At 48.3% G+C, this 18,399-nt stretch overlaps 1 protein-coding gene across 1 annotated transcript in view; it reads right to left on the reverse strand.

Moving 5' to 3' along the window:
* Positions 1–240: 240 nt before the first annotated feature.
* The window catches only part of LOC146356867 (maestro heat-like repeat-containing protein family member 2B), a 79,925-nt gene continuing 61,766 nt past the window's right edge, over positions 241–18,399 (reverse strand). The window contains exons 33-43 of the mRNA XM_084826443.1: positions 17,275–17,465; positions 16,793–16,930; positions 14,785–14,896; positions 12,041–12,187; positions 11,102–11,275; positions 8,927–9,082; positions 6,728–6,859; positions 4,804–4,906; positions 3,716–3,781; positions 1,919–2,101; positions 241–433 (exon numbers count right to left, since the gene is read on the reverse strand). Coding sequence (XP_084682569.1) covers positions 1,929–2,101; positions 3,716–3,781; positions 4,804–4,906; positions 6,728–6,859; positions 8,927–9,082; positions 11,102–11,275; positions 12,041–12,187; positions 14,785–14,896; positions 16,793–16,930; positions 17,275–17,465 — 1,392 coding nt within the window. The 3' untranslated portion in view covers positions 241–433; positions 1,919–1,928. The remainder of the gene's footprint in view (positions 434–1,918; positions 2,102–3,715; positions 3,782–4,803; positions 4,907–6,727; positions 6,860–8,926; positions 9,083–11,101; positions 11,276–12,040; positions 12,188–14,784; positions 14,897–16,792; positions 16,931–17,274; positions 17,466–18,399) is intronic.

Here is an 18,399-nt window from a genome sequence, read left to right on the forward strand (position 1 = left end):
CGGAGTGCCTCCCCCCCACCGCGAAGCAAGCTTCGGGATCAGGTAAGTGACTTTCGTCCATCCCTAAGTCTGAAGCAGAACACAACGGGGTAATTTGATAGCTCATTATCTGCGACCTATTTAAACACGGAACAAAGGGCACTTAGTGCAGGAGACACCTTGGAGGTTCACGGCATCATGTAAAGAGCCCGCAAACGTCCATGAAGGAGCAATCTCAATCGCAGGATAAAAGCTCTGTGTGAAGGAGCCCGTAGATACATTTAAAAATGAAACAAAGCTTGGCATAGAAGAGAACTACAACCCCAGCAAAGGTAAGTATATTGGTTCAGATCATGCTAAGAGCCATGGCGGCAGGAACGTTGTCTTCATCAACATGCTGGACGGCATCAGGCCTTTCCTCTCCTGCTCTCGGGGTGGCATCGCTCCAGATGATCTAGGAACAGGGAGGGAAGGAAGAATAGATGTAAGGACTGCACAGGGGCCAAACTGTTCATCATTTTGAGTTCTTAAAATCCCAAGAACACAAGCCAGGCCTTCAGCAGGTTTCCTTCCACCTGCCCACCTGCCAGTTAAGATTAAAAAACCACCTGCTAGCTTTAGCATCCCTACCAGAAACTTTGTGGACTTGGGGCTGAACCTTCATTTAACTCATCCCTTTTAGGGCAGAACTGCATGTTATTTGGGCGTGGAGTTCAGTTGGCTAAGAAAACACAAATGCAAGGCAGAGGGATGAGCTTGTTGATGAGACTTGGTAGGTGGGAACATCTGGACCCCCCAAATGTCCCCCCCCTTGCCGGCCTATCTAAATATTTTTGTTTCACCAGTTGGACACTGTGAAGGAATGTTATATTTTATCTGTTTGTTTAGGTTTTGTGTTGTTTGTATTGTGTAAGTGACCTCAGAGTGAGGTTATAATGTAACTGAGTAGGCTGGAAGCCTGGCTTTGCTACTGCGTGTTGGGCATAAGACAATTGTGGCTGCCTTGGTTGCAGTTGCTATGGAAGGCAGGCTTCAAGCTGACAGTTTGGAAATGATTTGGGGCAGAAGCTGCCATTGTTTAAGTAGGTACAAGGGAGATAGTAAAGCACAGTTTGGATGAGTCAAGGGGTCAACACATTTCACTGATATTCAGGCGGTACATAAAGAACAGCTTGGTCAGAGGTTCTGGCCAGGAGATTTTTAAAAGGTCAGTTGGTGGTTGACTGTTGGAGATGGCTGGAAGAGAAATGGTGTCAGAAGACAGCAGAGTTCAGAGCTGAGAAAGGAGCAAGCCTTCCAGTCTGAGAGAGGACCTGGACACTGGAGCTGGTGGCTGAGGAGAACAGGAAGCCATGCTGCGAGGTTATGGTTAGGGATGTCAGAGAAATCTACTATGGATTCAAATGAGTTTGGATTTCTATGAATCCAGCCTTTGGATTCCACAGTGGACTGGCTTTTTCTGAGTCACGTGGATTCCACAGACTTGCAGACCAGTTTTTCATGGGTTTTTTTGGTGTGCTAATGCGCATCAACTAGTGTGCATTAGCACATGTGCACAAGAGTGCAAGTGTGCATTAGCGCTAATGCACATTAGCAGAAGTAGAATAAAATTCTGTTTAAAAACAATCGCAACGAGCAGGTGACAGAACGAAAGATGCCCAACAATTTGTGAAATGCCGACGGAATGGGTTTAACAAAATCCGAACATCACTAGTTATGGTGAAGCTTCAAGAAGAATTTACAGATCTGGCCCTAGCTTTTTGTTTTGGTCTTGATGGCTAGAATTGGATAAAGGCTTGGAGCAATTATCCACACCAGAGGAACTACAAGGTGCAGTTCAGAAAAACCAAACCTGCTGCAATGCAATGCCAAGCCATCACCTCGTGGGAACCGGAATTCTAGGCTATTTATTAATCTTAGATGTGGCAACAATACTTACAGGAGAAATGTTACTCATACAGGTCCTGGACCGATGCAGCTTCTAGGATTGTGCCAGGTCGAGGTATGCAGTACTGGGCAAGAGCTTGCATTGTGTCTCCCCACTTCTTGAAGATGTAGGCTTTCTGATCAGCAGCTGCCTGTTGAAGGCCATTGCTGGGCCCCTCCTGAAGCATCTCAAGAGCTGAAATAACAGATGGGCAATGTGTCAATGGACCAACTCTTTAAACAGCAAGGAAGAGCTCAGATTTTGGATTTAGCCTCCGTCTGGCATGAAAAAGCTCAATAAACTGATGAATTGTCGGCATGATGAAAATGCAAGCATTTTATAGCTAGATATAGATATCTAGATGTAGATATCTAGATCTATATATATACTTTAGCCTTCCTGCTAGAATACCTAGATTCTAGAGATCTAGTTTCTAGAGATCTAGACCTAGAGATCTCTAGATCCTTTAGCAGGAAGGCTAAAGTTTGCATCAATCATGACATCTGAATCCAGGAAACCTCTGATCCACCTGAAAAGAATGGTCATGCTATTTATTATCTTTTAATCTGACTTTCATCCAAGGAGTTCAGAGGGACATATATGGTATACTCCTATTTTATCTTCATAACCACCCTGCGAGGTAGGTTAGGCTGAGAAATAATGACTGACAAAGAATCTCCCAGTTTGCTTCATGGGGATTTGAATTCAGGTCCAAGTCTGAGACTCGATCCACTGTACCATACTACCCTCCTTCCCATCTGGCCACTGCTGGCTTCTGGGTGGCCCTTGGTCAACTTCCTCCTCATCTTGGCCACAGCAGCTGCCTGACTGTGTTGACCACTCACACTGGTCCTTTTGCAAGGGCACCTTGCAAAAGATGTGCTTCTGATCACTCCCATATCACAAAGAGCATTTGCACCTATGAGGCCAAACTCCTTTTTTGAGCTTTTTGTGCACTGCTGTGATGGTAGCATGTGATTATTGCTCATGCTTGAGAGAAAGTGGAGAAGAGGCATTGCCAGGAGCACCCTGGCGGCCTCTTTCAGTACACTCCAATAGCCAACTCAAGACACAGATGAAAGGATTCGTTTCAAGGCTTTAATCCTTTTACAACTTAATGACTCTTTAATCATTAAGGCTAATCACCAGCGACTGAGCAATGAACAGCAGAGTAGCCTATGCTCCGGGTAGGCAGTTGGTCCCCATTTGAAGGAGAATCACTTGAAGACCCTGAACTTATAGGCTAGGGAGAGATCTTCCCTCTTTCCCTTGGGTCCGCGGGACGCGGCCATTGCTTGTGCGCCAAACGGGCACTACGCCTCCTTTCTGCACCCTCCATCACTCGTCGCTCCCTGCGTCTGCATCGAGCATCAAGCAAGCCCCATTCCCGCACTTTCTCACTGCTAGGATCACTATCTGTCTCAGGAATGCCGGCAGGAGGAATCTCTGCCAGCTGCTGTGCCTGTGAGGGATGAGCTGGCTCCTCTCCCACGGATTGCTGATCCTCCTCAGACTCAGAACTGCTCTGGGGTTCTATTGGCTCAGTTTCCACCCTGACAGGCATTTGTCATGTGGATGAGCATTGTGGCTGGTGCAGGTTTCTACATTCATGTGACAAAGCTGCTCTAAGCCTTATGTGTGAAGAGGCCCATAGGCTCAAGTCTGTCCTCATGTTCTGGCCAGTCCTCTACCTGTGCAGCTAAAGCCCAGCGTAGGGGAAAAAATCGGTCAAATTTTTTGATGTGGTCAAACGATCACAGCTGCTGCTCTCCTTGGCAGCTGTATACAGGTGCATTTTTGCTTACTTACAGGTCAGCAGAAGCTGCCGAGTGGCCTCGTCTAGGTCTGTGATCTGCATGCTTTCCAGAATGACTCCTGCAGAAAAAGAGGTTCAGCAAGGAAAGGTCAGAGTGCCTGGAGGGGGGTGGTGAGACTTACAAATGGGTCCTGAACTGAAAGACTAAGTTTACAGAAGAGACCCCCTTCAAAACTCTTGAAAAGCACTGAGGTAGGGAAAATCATGGCATCATTGGCTGCAGAGACAACTATAACCACTTTAAAAGAAGTGGAGGCTGGCAGCTCCGATGTCAGTGGCGTGGTGAATCTACTCCGGGTTTCAGTCGGAACCAGTCAGAACTCTAGAGGAGCTCTCCAAGGTGCTCTGCACCTTGGAGAGCTCCTCTAGAGTTCGGGCTGGTTCCGACTGAAACCCAGAGAGGATTACCCACCCCATTGCCATCCAGTAATCTCCACTGTTTAAAGCGTCTTGTGGCACCTCAAAGAATAACAAATCCATTCTGGCATCAGCTTTCGTGGACACCGTCCACTTCATAGAATCATAGAGTTGGAAGGGACCTTGGAGATCATCGAGTCCAACCCCTGGCACAACGCAGGCTCCGCACTTCGGTGCAGCTACAGCATCCCTGACAGATGGCTGCCCAGCCCTCTGCTTAAATGCCTCCAGCGAGGGAGGACCCGCCCCCTCCCGAGGCAGCCCGCTCCCCTGCTGAACGGCTCTCAATTAGGAAATGTCTCCTAACATTTAGCATAAATCTGATTCCCCACAATGCCCACCTGTTGGAAGTGTTTAACCTCAAATTGGCAGATCGGTATACACCACAAGACTCCTGGTTGTTTTTGCTGCAACAGACTAACAGGGCTGCTCCCCTGGAAATTATTATAGTCCCCCCCCCACCACCACCTTGGGATGTGAGTCAGAGACATGTGATGAGGAGCTGCTGAATGTTCCAGGCCAGAAGTCCATCTCTTGAATACATCTTTTGGAAGCTCTGAAACTTCCTTGTGGCCCACACATCGCCCGCCGCTGGCACCAGCCCATGCTCACCCTGCCTCACTTCTGCTAAGCCTCTCAAATCCTTTCAGCTAATGCCTCCTACCTGATAATTCAAGAGCTCTTGTTTGGATCTCTTCACAGCTGCTTTGGAAATACACCACTGCCTTTTTCAGTAGCTCCCCGCTCAGCTCTGGTTTGATATTAACCTAAAATGCAGTAACCACAACCCTCACTTCAGTTTAATGGGGCGGGCACCAATAGTCTTCTCTGTTGTAATACAAGGTATTTTGGGGTGGCTTGGTCCTGAATGGGCAATTACCACCCAGTAGCTTTACAAAAACCCTGCTCCTGGTGAGAGACAAAACTCCCAGATTCGGTTTCTTGATACAGCTGCCTGGATTTTGGGACTCTCCTCGGGGCCGTGGCTATGGGGACTGTCATGAGCGCCTACACTTCCACACTGACCACTAGACCAGTGCTCCTGACCTCTCCAGTTTAAAGAAGACCTTGAGCAGGAGGGCTGGACGAAGCCCTTGGAGGAGGGGCACTAATGAGAGCAGAGAAGACTGTGCTAGCTGGATTGGTGGCAGCTCCGTGGGCTGTTCAGTTGTTCACGGGCGAGAGAGATAAGAAGGCGAGGCTGCTCTCGGAAAGGGGCCATTGCGCAATGGCAGAGCACACGCTTTGCATGCAGACGGTCTTGAGTTCACTCCTTGACATCCCCAGTTAAAGGATCTGAGGCAGCAGGACTGGAAAGGCTCCTTCTGCCTGAGTACCACCACCAGCCTAAGGGCTGGAGGGACCAATGGACAGACGCACTAGAAGGTGGCTTCACAGGTTGTTACTGCTAGGGGTGGTGCAGGGACCTGATTCCATCTGGGAATCTGGCAGAACTGCTCCTGCCTGTGCCCAGCGCCCCGCTCGCTGAGCCCCTGCGCCTGCTCACCCCCTGCCCACACTCGGCGCATGGCCCGCACTCACCCCGGTGGCCTCATCGAGCTCTGTGGTCTCCATTTTTTGAGAAATAAAATGGGGATCACAAAAGTGTGCATATTTGTGTATGTGTGAAAATGAGTGTTTTTGCGAATGCGCATACTCGCATATGCAAAAATGTGCATTGTTTGAATGCGCATATTTGTGTATGTGCAAATATGCACATTTTTGCAATCGCCATTTTATTTCTCAAAAAATGGCGACTGCTGAGCTCGACGAGGAGGCTGCTGGGCTGAGTGCGGGCTCAAGTGCGCTCAGGGACTAGTGAGTGGGGGCAGGGGCTGGGGGGGGCACCCGGAGAACCCGGACAGGGGTGGGTTTGCACATCCCTAGTTACTGAATTTTAAATCTTTGTGGTGCTGAGAGGTTTTATTTTGGATTTTATTTTTATTTTGTATTGTAGCTTAAAAATTTTTTCTTGTATTTTATCATGTTATATTTTATTATTTTAATTGTTGTGAGCCAAGCTTCAGCTCTTGGGTGGTATAGACATGTAAGAAATAAATAAATAAATCCCAAAGACGGAGGAAACATTACAGCAGCCTTCCCCAACCCAGGTTCCTTCAGATGAGTTGGACTACAACTCCCACCATCCCCAGCCAGCATAGCTAATGGCTGGAATAAATAGGCCTTTGGTCTGATCCAGCATGGCCCTTCATATGTTACAGCCAATGGCCATGCTGTCTTGGGAGGATGGGAGTTGTAGTCCAACACAACTGGAGAGCACCAAGTTGGGGCAGGCGGCCTGGCAGTCTGGAGCACCGTTATCTCAGACCACTTTTGCAAATGCTTCTTTTCCTTCTATGTGAGCAAAGGCGGGGGGCGGGGCGGGGCGGGGCGGGGCGGGGGGGAATGTTCTGCCACATCTTGCTGAAAAGCTGGAGAGGCCATCAGAGGTCCGAAGATGGCTTTGGGGACAGGCCAGCCAGGGTCAAGCCAATCACCTACATCTCTTCCTCTTCCACCTGCCTTCTGCTGCAGTGATGCTGCACTTATAGCCTGTTCATTCAAGGGCCTCCCTCCCTCCCTCTCACCAGCTGCCTGCACAGGTGCATGTGGAGATTTGGGAGGCTCAGGCTGGTGGTACGGTAAACTTCTTCAATATGGACCCTCAGTTTTCTCTTGGCCAAAAACCTCACTGACTGCAGAAAGGCAGCTCTGCACGCCTGGAAAAAGAGAATGACACCGTTTCAGAATGTACCAGCAGGTTGTTGCAGAGAAGCGAGAAGCAGGTCTGTGATGTAAAAATGAAAAAATAAAACCCCTTTTAATTTACACTATCACCTGTCCATCCATCCACCTCTTGAGAGATGGCAGATTCAGAAGCTCTCCTCCAAACGTTCTCCTTTCAGGAAGAAAGTGCTGCTAGCCCCTGCCGAGGATCTGGAAAGATCCCAGTGTCCATCCAGGGCCAGAGCCTCCGAGTAGTACCTGCTCTTTGCCAGGATGGATCCTCATTGCCTCATTTTAAGGGTGCTGAATAGGAGGAGTACTTAGATTCCAGCGGTGCAATCCGTGGCAGCTGGTGACTCCAGTTCCAGAGGGGCAGTTCTTCCATTCAGGGTTTTAGCTACAAGCAGCCCAAACTCTAAAGGTGCTATCCAAGGTCTGAACCCATTTTGGGGGATACGATTCAGCACTTTGGATAGCACCTTTAGAGTTTTGGCTGGTGGTAAGTAAAACCCAGAATGGAATCACCACCCCTCTGGAACTGGAGTCACCAACCAGATGCCCCAGTGGGAAGCCCGCAAGCAGGACATGAGCCCAATAGCACCCTCCCCACCAATTCATGTTCTCCAGCAGCTGTATTAAGAGGCTTACCACCTCTGATACTTGCAGGTAGCATAGAGCCATCAGGACTAGCAGCCGCTGATAGCCTTCTCCTCTGTGAATGTGTCCAATCCCCCTTTAAAGCCATCCAGATTGGTGGCCATCACTAAACACAGTCTAACTCTGCGCTGTGTGAAGACGTCCTTCCTTTGATCTGTCCTGAATCTCCCACCAATCAGCTTCCTGGGAGGACCCCACTGGGTTCCGGTATTATGAGAGAAGGAGAAAAATGTCTCCACACCATGCATAATTTTGTATACCTCTGTCATCTCCCCTTGCTCCAATGGCAGTAACCAATGGGCTGCACAATTTCTTAAGTTTGGATGGATTGCACTCCTAGTTTGTGCAAGACCACCCATTACTGTAGGGATGGGTGGATATCAGCGCAGCCTTTGGGAAGTTTGGAGGCTGATCATCCATGCTCATTGCAGGAAAAGTGGCTCTGGCTCTTCTTTTTAGCTCCACCTCTGGTGTGTGTGCGCGTGTGCGCGTGCATGCGTGCGCACACACATGTTTGTGTTTGGTCCAGGCATGGTTGAATCAGTCTGTTTCAGTCCATGTCACTTTTCCTTGCGTTTGCTCATAAGTCCATTTTGGCCCACTTCTGCATTCATCTGTTAATTATTTTTTAAAGAAACACGCGCATGGGAATCCACATTTTAAAGCATATTTTCTCCCAAATAGTCTTTTAAAACACATGTTGATATGTTTGAGCTGAGTGAGAACTGCATACACAGAATATTTTAGAAAGGCAAAAACTGGTGGAGGACTCAGTTCTGATCTGCACAATAGCCTAGGACAGGGGTAGGCAACATGGCACCCGGAGGCACCAATGTGACCTTGGACACCTTTCATGGTGCCCACCAGTTGCGCCAGCCCTCCCACTTTTTTAAAAAATAACTGCTGTTTTCTTACCAGCAGTTGGGATTGCTATGAAAGAGGTTTGTGTTGGTGCTTACAACTGTGGGTTCAAAAGAGTTATTTAGTGTGTTGGGCTCAGAACCCACTTCTGCCTTGTTCTCAGTCTTTCGGGCAAGTTACTTATTCTTTGCCATGCCTCCCATGGCAACCATTTTGTGATGGTGCCCAGGACAGTTTTTCAAATTGCCAAATGTATCCATGGCCCCCAAAGGTTGCCTATCCCTGGTCTAGGAGGTGGGAATATGGTCAGTTTGTATTGAAATTCACAAAGATTGAATTCCTCAAACTTCTCTATTTTAATCAGCATCATGTGATGTCAGTTAATATGCAAGGTGCAGGGCCTGGCACAGAATAAGGGATGGGTGATCTACACAGTGAAGGGAGAAGTGGGTCTCCAGGAGAGAATGGATGTCCAGCCAAGGAGTGATCACGTTCCTGTGCTTTTGCAGGACCACCAAGTAGAACATTAATTCTGGCCTTACCTCAGACACCTTGGGACTGGGGTCACACTGATGAATTAGAAGTGGCACCAAATTCTTCTTCACTTGGTCACCAAAAAATGTTTTATATCTGAACTTTGTCCAACCAGCCAGGATGCCAAACAGGCGCAGTGCAGCCCCGCGAAGGTCAGAATCATCCTATGTCCGGAAAAGAATCAATTTTTCCCCAATAGACAGACAACTGATGGGTTTGTAATAATACGGTACAAAAGGCAGCTTATGCTGAAAGCTGTTGAATATATATTATTTATTTATTATTACATTCATATCCCACCTTTATATATTATTTATTTATTATTACATTCATATCCCACCTTTTCCCCGCTTGCAAGGAGCCCAAGGCAGCTCGTATGGTCCTCCTCCTTTCCATCTTATCCTCACCCTGTGAGGTAGGTTAGGCTGACCATCAGTGACTGGCCCAACGTCATCCAATGAGCTTCATGGCCCAAGTGGGGACTAGAACTGGGATCTCTCCAATCCCAGTCCAATGCTCTAACCACTACACCACACTGGCTACGACATTGGTATGGCATAGATCTTCATATGGTGATGGCTGAGATGGCTTTAAAAGGGGATTAGATAAAATTATGGCGAATTATTATTATTATTATTATTATTATTATTATTATTATTATTATTATTAAATTTATTAATCGCCCATCTGGCTGGTCACCCAGCCACTCTGGGCGATGTACAACACACCATAAAACAATTTAAAACAATAAAATTCTACCATAATTTTTTTTTTAAAATACCCTAACCCACCCCAAATGCCTGCCTGAGCAACCACGTTTTTAATGCACGACGGAAGCTCATTAAAGAGGGGGCATGACGGAGTTCCCTAGGGAGGGAGTTCCACAGAGTGGGGGCCACCACAGAAAAGGCCCTCTCCCTCGTCCCCACCAGTCTAGCTGTCCTGGCTGATGGGACAGAGAGAAGGCCATCCGAGGCTGATCTTGTTAAGCGGCCTGTCTGGTGTTGCTGGAGGCGCTCCTTAAGATAAGGCTCTCAATGGCTACTAGTCACAGTGGCTATATGCTACCTCCAGGATTAGTGACTGAATACCAGTCACTGGGCAACATGGGAGGGAGGGTGCTGTTGCACTCATGTCCTGCTTGTGGGCTCCCCACGGGCATGTGGCTGGCCACTGTGGGAACAGAATGCTGGACTAGATGTGTCTTTGGCCTGATCCAACGAGACTGCTCTTATGCACTTACATACCTCATATTGGAAATTGCATTCAAACCCTTTGCCTGCAGAAATTCGCTCCGGCTGGCAAAATGGAGGCTTAGTGCTCACAAACAGCAGATGAGGTGGTTTGATGGAAGTCGCACATAGAAAGCTAGGAGGTTAGGGGGAGCTGTTGTAGCCTAGCCTTCTCCCTGACATGCTCGTTGTCTGTGCGTTTCCCTCAGAACGTCTTGCTGCACCCTCAAGCAAGTGGAATTCTGACTCCCGCCCCCCGCCCCAGGAGCTGCTAGAACATGAAGAGCCTTCCTTGCCCAGCAGTCACACACCTTTCATCAATCATCGTCCTTCATTGGTTGAATAAAAGCAAAGAGAAGGAATGTGATAGTTGAGGTCACAGGATCCTCAAACATCAGGTCTTCTATGACGCAACGGGAGAGTTGGGAAAATGAAGTTTTTCATTTGAAAAATGAAAATCCCAGATAACTCAAATGAAGAATCCCAAATGAAGTCCCAGATAACTTAATTCTTTGGGAATAGAACTTCTTGACTGTTCAGAGTGCTTAAGAACATCTCGCTAGCCCTTAGAACAACCCTGTGGGGTAGGCTAGCGTTATTATCTCTGTATTGCAGAGGGAGGCCAAAGCTGGGGGACTGGTTTGCCTCAGGCGGCCCAGCGAACTTGAAGCCAAGAGAAGACTTGAACCTGGAGTTTGCGGTTCACCTGCTTAGCCACTACCCAAGGTTAATTCTCAGATTCTTGGGGGCCTATTATGCAACACAACTATGGAAGATCCCTTCCCCTCAAAACCATCTCTACCAGAGATGAACAGGCAACAAAGCAGCAGTGAGAAAGAAGGCAGGCACTATGCAAAGACAGATCTAGAAAGGAGTAATGCAATGGGAGGTCTCCGTTCTCTTGGCAGCTCCTAGATAGGTTGCAGGGAGGGAGTCCTACTGTCAGCTTACATCAGCCAGGTAGGTTATGGTCTTCATGGAGATGTCTTTAAAGAGGAAGCCCACGTCCCTCCCCTTCAGGCAAGGAAAAACCAGAGCAAGCATCTCGAGACCTTCTAGGACCACCTTGGGATCATACAAAGCACCAAGGAGAATAGCTACGATGGCCTTCTTCTGCTCTTTCACCTGGAAGGACATATAAGAAGCACCTGTAATGCTGGAGACAGGAAAACAATCTTCTTCAAAAAGCTGAAAGTGGTTCGAGAAAGGTGTGCCCTCCACTGAGGCATGCCCATCTTCAACTTGCTTAGAAGACTATTGTTTGCCTCCTGCTGAAGGGTTTGTTCTTACGGAGGCAGCAATCTGTGTTTGGATTGTAACATTTACATCTCAGGCTGCAAGTGGCAACTGACATGATGGAATGGTCTTACACACACAAAACAGAGATTCCTACAGAGGGAAAACTAGCATGTCACAGAGTAGTTTGGGCTACAGCCCTTTGAGTTTTGGAAAGCACCCCCAGTTAACCCCCTTTCTTAGCTGGAAATGCCATTCAGACTTTGAAGTGCGCATGTCACTAGCGAAGGAACTGTAAGGGTTTTTATGCCAGATTATGCAGATGACTGTAGATTGCTGGCTATCTTGCCTTACGGAGGAAGAGGTGGTGTCTTGCTCTGGTTGGCAACTAATTTTACAGCCACTTTGAGGAGGAGATGGTCGATCATGACCTACCCCATCCTGCAAAGTCAATGGCCATCACATCCCATTGTCATATTAGGTACCCCTCTTGCCTCTAGGTTGGCAACTGGAAGGCTATGGAACTCTCCCAGGGCTGGTTTTGGCCCTGGGGCTTCCAGTGGCAGATGCCTAGTCTACTCAGTTGAATGGGGAGGGCCTTTAGCATATGCCACACATGTTCTGCAATGTCAGCTCCAATGAGCGAAATCTTACCTTGTCAGGAGCCATGAAGAGAACATTGCCAAGGCCTTTGATGGCCATCTGGCGGATGCCAGGGTGTTGGTCTCCTGCTCTCTCCATCAGGATAGGAAGGAAAGATTTCAGCTGCTCCCTTTCTCCTAACATAGGATCCTGAATCACCTGCAGTAATTCAATAGGTTCATTATTATATGTACAGTGGGATTTCGTACATCTAAAACGCAGCCTTACCATGCAGGAGTGAAGCTACAGCATCAGAGCTCATAATACAGGAAATGGGAAAGATAGTTTCGCCTGGCGAAGGGGACCCAGGAAGACAGACACTTCCACTTACATAAATTCTGTTGGGTCATGCCAAATCTGAAATGATCACCATCACCACCATCACCACCATCGTTATTATTGCATTTATATCCCACTTTTCCCCTCTGGTAAGGAACCCAAGACGGCTTACATGATTTCCCTCCTCTACAACCTACCCTTGTGAGGTAGGTTAGCATTGTCATTGCCTCCCATCTCTGCTGCTGATATGGTGCTACTTTTTATTTTTTCAGATTACACCGAGAAGAAGAGGAGGCATCAATCCCATGGCCTCATCAGGAGAGACTCTCCTGGTGGTACCCAAGATTTGGGAGGTCCATTCCATCATGGCTCAGAATAGGACCTTTAGTATCACAGCGCCTGCTCCCTGGAACTCCCAACCACTACAATTTAGGCAGGTGACGACCCTTCTGGGTTCTTGGTGCCTACTGAAAACATACCTTTCCAACAGGCATTCATTCCCAGCAAGGTAATATTGTCCTCTGTATGAAGACATGATTTTATAAATCACTTAGAAATGTCTTTAATGTAATGTATTCATAAATCCAGTTAAATAAATAAATAAATAAATGGCTGATCCAAGACACTTCGGGATCAAGTAGTGATGACATCAGGGAGGAGAAGGCTATTGATGGCTACTAGTCCTCATGATTATGTGCTGTCTCCAGTTTTAAAGGCTGTATGCCTATGTCTACCAGTTACTGGGGAACATGGGAGGGTGCTGTTGCACTCATGTTAATAGAAGTATAGCTTCCAAATCACGTGAAGTACTAGTTCCCCTCTACTCAGCACTGGTTAGGCCTCATCTTGAGTATTGTGTCCAGTTCTGGGCACCACCATTTAAGAAGGATGCAGACAAACTGGAGAGGGTTCAGAGGAGGGCAACAAAGATGATCAGGGTCCTGGAAACAAAACCCTCTGAAGACTGAAAGAACTGGGTATGTTTAGCCTTGAGAAGAGAAGACTGAGAGGAGATATGATAGTGCTCTTCAGGTACTTGAAAGGTTGTCACAGAGAGGAAGGCCAGGATCTCTTCCTGATCATCCCAGAGTGCAGGACATGGAATAATGGGTTCAAGTGACAGGAAGCCAGATTCTGGCTGAACATCAGGACAAACTTCCTGACTGTTAGAGCAGTATGACAATGGAACCCATGACCTAGGGAGGTGGGGGGCTCTCCCACACTGGAGGTGTTCAAGATAAGGCTGGACAGCCACCTGTCAGGGATGCTTTGACGCAGATTCCTGCACTGAACAGGGGGTCGTACTCAATGGTCTTATAGGCCCCTTCTAACCCTACTATTCTATGATTCTATTTCCTGCTTGTGGGCTTCCCATGGGCAGCTGGTCAGCCACTGTGTGAACAGAATGCTGGACTGGATGGACCCTGGGTCTGATCTAGCATGGCTCTTCTTATGTTCTCATCACAGTGCTACATAGCCAGGTTTGCCTACATGACAGCATTGCCGGTAGCAAACACAGCCACCCCTGGAAGTAATACCCTCAGTTTGAAAGTGGAGGAAACAATGTGGCCACTTTTAAAGCTGACAGGGGAGACATTGCTGAAAGGGGCGTGAGTTTTGATCAATGGGGAGGGACTGGAACTAAGTGGGAGAACACATGTGTGCTGAAAGATCCCAGGTTCAATCCCTGATGCTTCCAGTTAAAAGGATCAGGCAGAAGGTGACGTGGTGCACCCCTTACCGTAGACCTAAAGCTTCTGCCATTTCAAAGAAGATAAAACTGGGCTAGATGGAGAAATAATCTTGCCTGGTACAAGGTGGCTTCCTAGGCTTGCACCCTAGCTCAGTCCTAGGACACCTGCCCCCTGCCCTGCCTTCTGCATGCAGAACAACCACGGTTGCAACTGGAATCCATCTGCTCCTTTTAATCAGCACAGCCTCCATGTGAATGTAATGCAAACAGATATTTATTCATTCATTTACCTTATATCCCACCTGCCCCCTACCCCACCTCACCCCAAATAGGGCTCAAGGCAGCTAAAAATAAAATCCGGATTAAAAACAAATCTTAATGAAACTATAACAGAAAAATGAATTAATTAAGAACATAATTAAAAACACAATACAAGAAACAAGCAGCACCAACCAATTAAAACCCTTTCAGCAATGGTGCAGCTTGCATACCGAATAAAAATGTCTTTGCCTGGCGACAGACAGACAACAGAGAGGGGCAACCAAGCCTCCTTTGGCAGGAAGTGCCAGAGGGTGGGAGTGGCCACCAAGAAGGCCCCCTCGCACGCCCCCACTGAATGTACCTCTGATTGTGGTGGTACCGAGAATATCTGAAAACCTGGACAGGCTTGTGGGTTAGGAGGTGGCTTTTCTCCTCTAAGGACTGAGACAGATTCATTCCAAAATGGCATCACACACTTCTCTGAAACGCCAGTAGAACAGACATTCTTGCTGCCCTATCTTACCTCTGTAAAGAAAGCGGTTCCTGTTAGCTGAAGCTTTTTTGACCCTGAATTCATCCAGGGGAGGACGCTCTGGATAATCTCATAGCCGAGACATCCATTCTGAAACAAATGGCTGGGAGAGAAAAGGAACAACGGAATGATAGCAAAAGACACCCACCTCCACAGCAGCCTGTCCCCTAGAGCCTGTGTGGTGTAGTGGTTGGAGCGTTGGACTGGGACTCAGGGGATCTGGGTTCCAGTCCCCACTTGGGCCATGGATGACTTTGGGCCAGTCTCAGACTCTCACCTTAACCTACCTCACAGGGTTGTTGTGAGGATAAAATGGAGAGGAAGGGGAGGAACGTGTATGCTACCTTGAGCTCCTTGGAAGAAAAAAGGCAGGATATAAATGTAACAAATTAAATGAAATTTAAACATTGTTTCATAAGAACATTCTATTCACAGGGTGGCCAACCAGCTGCCCATGGGAAGCCCACGAGTGCAACAGCACTCTTCTGCCCATGTTCCCCAGCACCCGGTGTATATAGGCATACCGCCTCTGAGACTGGAGCTAGCGTAGAGCCATCAGGACTAGTAGCTATTCTTATCTGCCAGGAATGTGTCCAGTCCCCTTTTAAAGCCATCCATTTGGTGGCCATCACTACAACTTGTGGAAGCAAATTCCACAGTTTGACTTCCTTCCTTCCATCTGTCCTGAGTCTCCCACCAATCAGCTCTATGGGATGACTCCATTGGGTACTAGAGGGAGAAATATGTCTCCCTACCCACTTTCTCCACACCATGTACAATTTTGCGCACCTGTATGATGTCTCCCCTTACTCGCCTTTTTTCTAACCTAAACCACCCCAAATATTGTAACCTTTCCTCAGAGGGGAGTCGCTCCAGCCCCTTGATAATTTTGGTTGCCCTTTGAAACAGTCCCATCCGAATATAAGGCAAGGCACCAAGATTTGGGCCTGGGCTCAGTTTGCCCCATATTGGACTTGTGCACCTCTGTTGCCAGACAGCTCTGCTTCCTTCCCTGCCTCCCCCATCCCTCCCCTTCTCATGCATAGCAGTTGCACAGGGCAACTTCAGAGGGGGCAGCAAGTTCCCTCCCCTGCTGTGGACTCGGGAGCCCTGGGAAAAGTCATTTCCCAAGGCTCCTTGTACCTGTTGGGGAAGTTCCTTTGAAGTTCCCCAACAGAGGGGTGGCGTGAGGAGAGGGGCAGATGGAACTTGCTGTCCACTGCTGTTGCTGCCACCACTGCCCATGTCCCACTGGAATGAAAGGGCGGCGGAGGTAGTTGGGTTGGGGGATCACCCAGTCTGCTTGCTTTTGGCAATCTTTCCTTGGGAGCACTAAAAAAAAGAAGCCATTTTGAGAGCCTGCAAAATGTGAATGCACAACTGAGGTGAACCAAGAAGAGTTTGTGCCCATCACTAGGTTGGGGAGGGCTCCAGTGGTATCATTTTAATTATTATTATTTATTTTTATTATTGATGAGGCACCTCAAGCTATTGTGTGCTGTAAAGGTGGTAAAAAAGAACATAATAAATCCGCAGCCTGACGTCTCATACAGCCTTCTCCAGCCTGGTGCTTTCCAGATGTTTTGGATGACAACTCCCAGAATCCCCCATCCTGCTTCCTACGCTGGCCAATGAAATGCCTCTTGGGAAGCCCACAAGCAGGACAAGAGCCAGTGTGGTGTAGTGGTGAGAGTGTGGAACTGGGACTCAGAAGACCCAGGTTCTAGTCCCTGGGTGACTTTGAGCCAGTCGCTGACTCTCCACCTGACCTACCTTGCAGGGTTGTTGTGGGGATAAGATGGAGAGGAGGAGGATATGTAAGCCACTTTGGGTTCCTTGCAAGAGGAAGAAAGGTGGGATATAAATGTAATAATAAACAAACAAACAAAAATGAGTGTAATAGTCCTCTTCTGCTGTTGCTCGCTCCCCAGCATACAGCCTCTGAACCTAGAAGCAGCACATAGCCATCGTGACAAGTAGCCATTGATAAGCCGCTTACCTGGTCAGCAGACAAACACCTCTCTGGTGGGTTCTGGGATCCCTGAGTAAAGCCCAGATATTCACTTCTACAGTTTCCGCTAGTGACGGGTCACAGGTAACCTTCAAGACCAGCGCCTTCAAGCTTGCCACAGAAAGTCTGCCATAGGAAAAGAACACAGAAATGGCATACAAACCAGAAGACCAGAACCAATGGAATAATAGAAGCAGGGCTGGCAAATAACTTAGGAAAGGCCTGTTAGCAGACTGTTCTGCCTGGAAAGGTATCCAAAGAGGGGCTCTGAAAGAGTGGCTGGCTAAGAGGGACCTCCAAACCGGGCATAGGTCTCTACCACAGTCATGCCATGGGACAGGAGTGTGAATTGCTGCATGTGAACTTTTTGTGGAAGCCCATGTACTTCTTAAGAAGGGACACTTCCTATGCTATGAGAAAAACCAGCTCTGCACCTTTCATTAGAGAGCTTCTGCATGAGGGAGGCTTACCTGCAGGGGTTGCCTTCCGATACATGTTGTTCTCTTAGGAACAGCCTCCGGCGGCCCTCGTGAAATGGCATCTTCTGCCCCAGCGTTTTGCTGACCTGCCACAGGAGAGCACAGAACAGCTCTGGGAACTCTTCCTCGATGATGTTCTCAGCTTCCAGCACAGACAGGACTTCATAGATGGCACAAGTGGCCTGAAAAAAAAGGGCGGGGGGAGAGAGAGAAAGAGGGAGGAAGAGAGAGATGCTTTCTTCCAAAAAGTCCCGTCCCCTTAGAGATGTAGAGCAGGGGTGGAGAACCTCAAGCCCAGGGGCCAAATCTGGTCATCCAAGGTTCCCCCAGATGGCTACACCCCCTTCTCCTGGCCCCACCCCTTTCCCCAAACCACCAGTCATTGGGTGGTTTCCTGGCTTCTGTGCAGTTTTTTCCCCATTCTAAAAGGCTGATGTGCCTCTCCTAAAGCTTCTTTACTGGCAGGAAGAGATTTAAGCTACCATATGGTATCATTCATTCATTCCATTTCTATACCCTGCCCCTCTGCCTTTGGCCCCACCCACCACTGGAATCCAGCCCCCAAGAGCTTCTCTGAATTTGAATCCAGCCCTTGGGCTGAAAAAGGTTCCCCAACCCTGGTGCAGAGGAAGCAGGAATCTGGAGTTTTCTTTGAGGACCTTCCATTAACAGCCTTCCCCATCCTGGTGCCCCCCAGATGTTTTGGACTGCAACTCCCATCAGACCCAGCCATCATGGCCAATGGTCAGGAATGCTGGGAGTATACGCCTAAAATATCTGGCGGCCACCAGGTTGAGGAAAGCTGCTCTAGAAAGCAAAGCAGAGGGGGATTCTGGGTTAGAGAAAGGGCAAGCGCCCCCTGCCAGGCTCAGAACTGAGCTTGGGAAACCAAACCCCACTGAATCCCTGACAACATCACCAGTCCTGCCGTGGGGTCCATCTCCACCCGCAATCTTTGTTCTGGTTGTCCCCTGCAAGGTTGGCTGGAACCCTGAATAGGAGCACTTCTGCAAGCGGCTGGGGATGCACCACGATAGGTTGAAGTCAGGCCCTCTTGTCCCATCGTAAGATGGCTACTCAGTGTCGCCATCAGCTCGACTCTTCCCACCCACTGCC

Source organism: Heloderma suspectum, chromosome 1, assembly GCF_057233095.1.
Source record: "Heloderma suspectum isolate Gila_16-S chromosome 1, 16-S_ref, whole genome shotgun sequence".
Lineage (NCBI taxonomy): Eukaryota > Metazoa > Chordata > Lepidosauria > Squamata > Helodermatidae > Heloderma > Heloderma suspectum.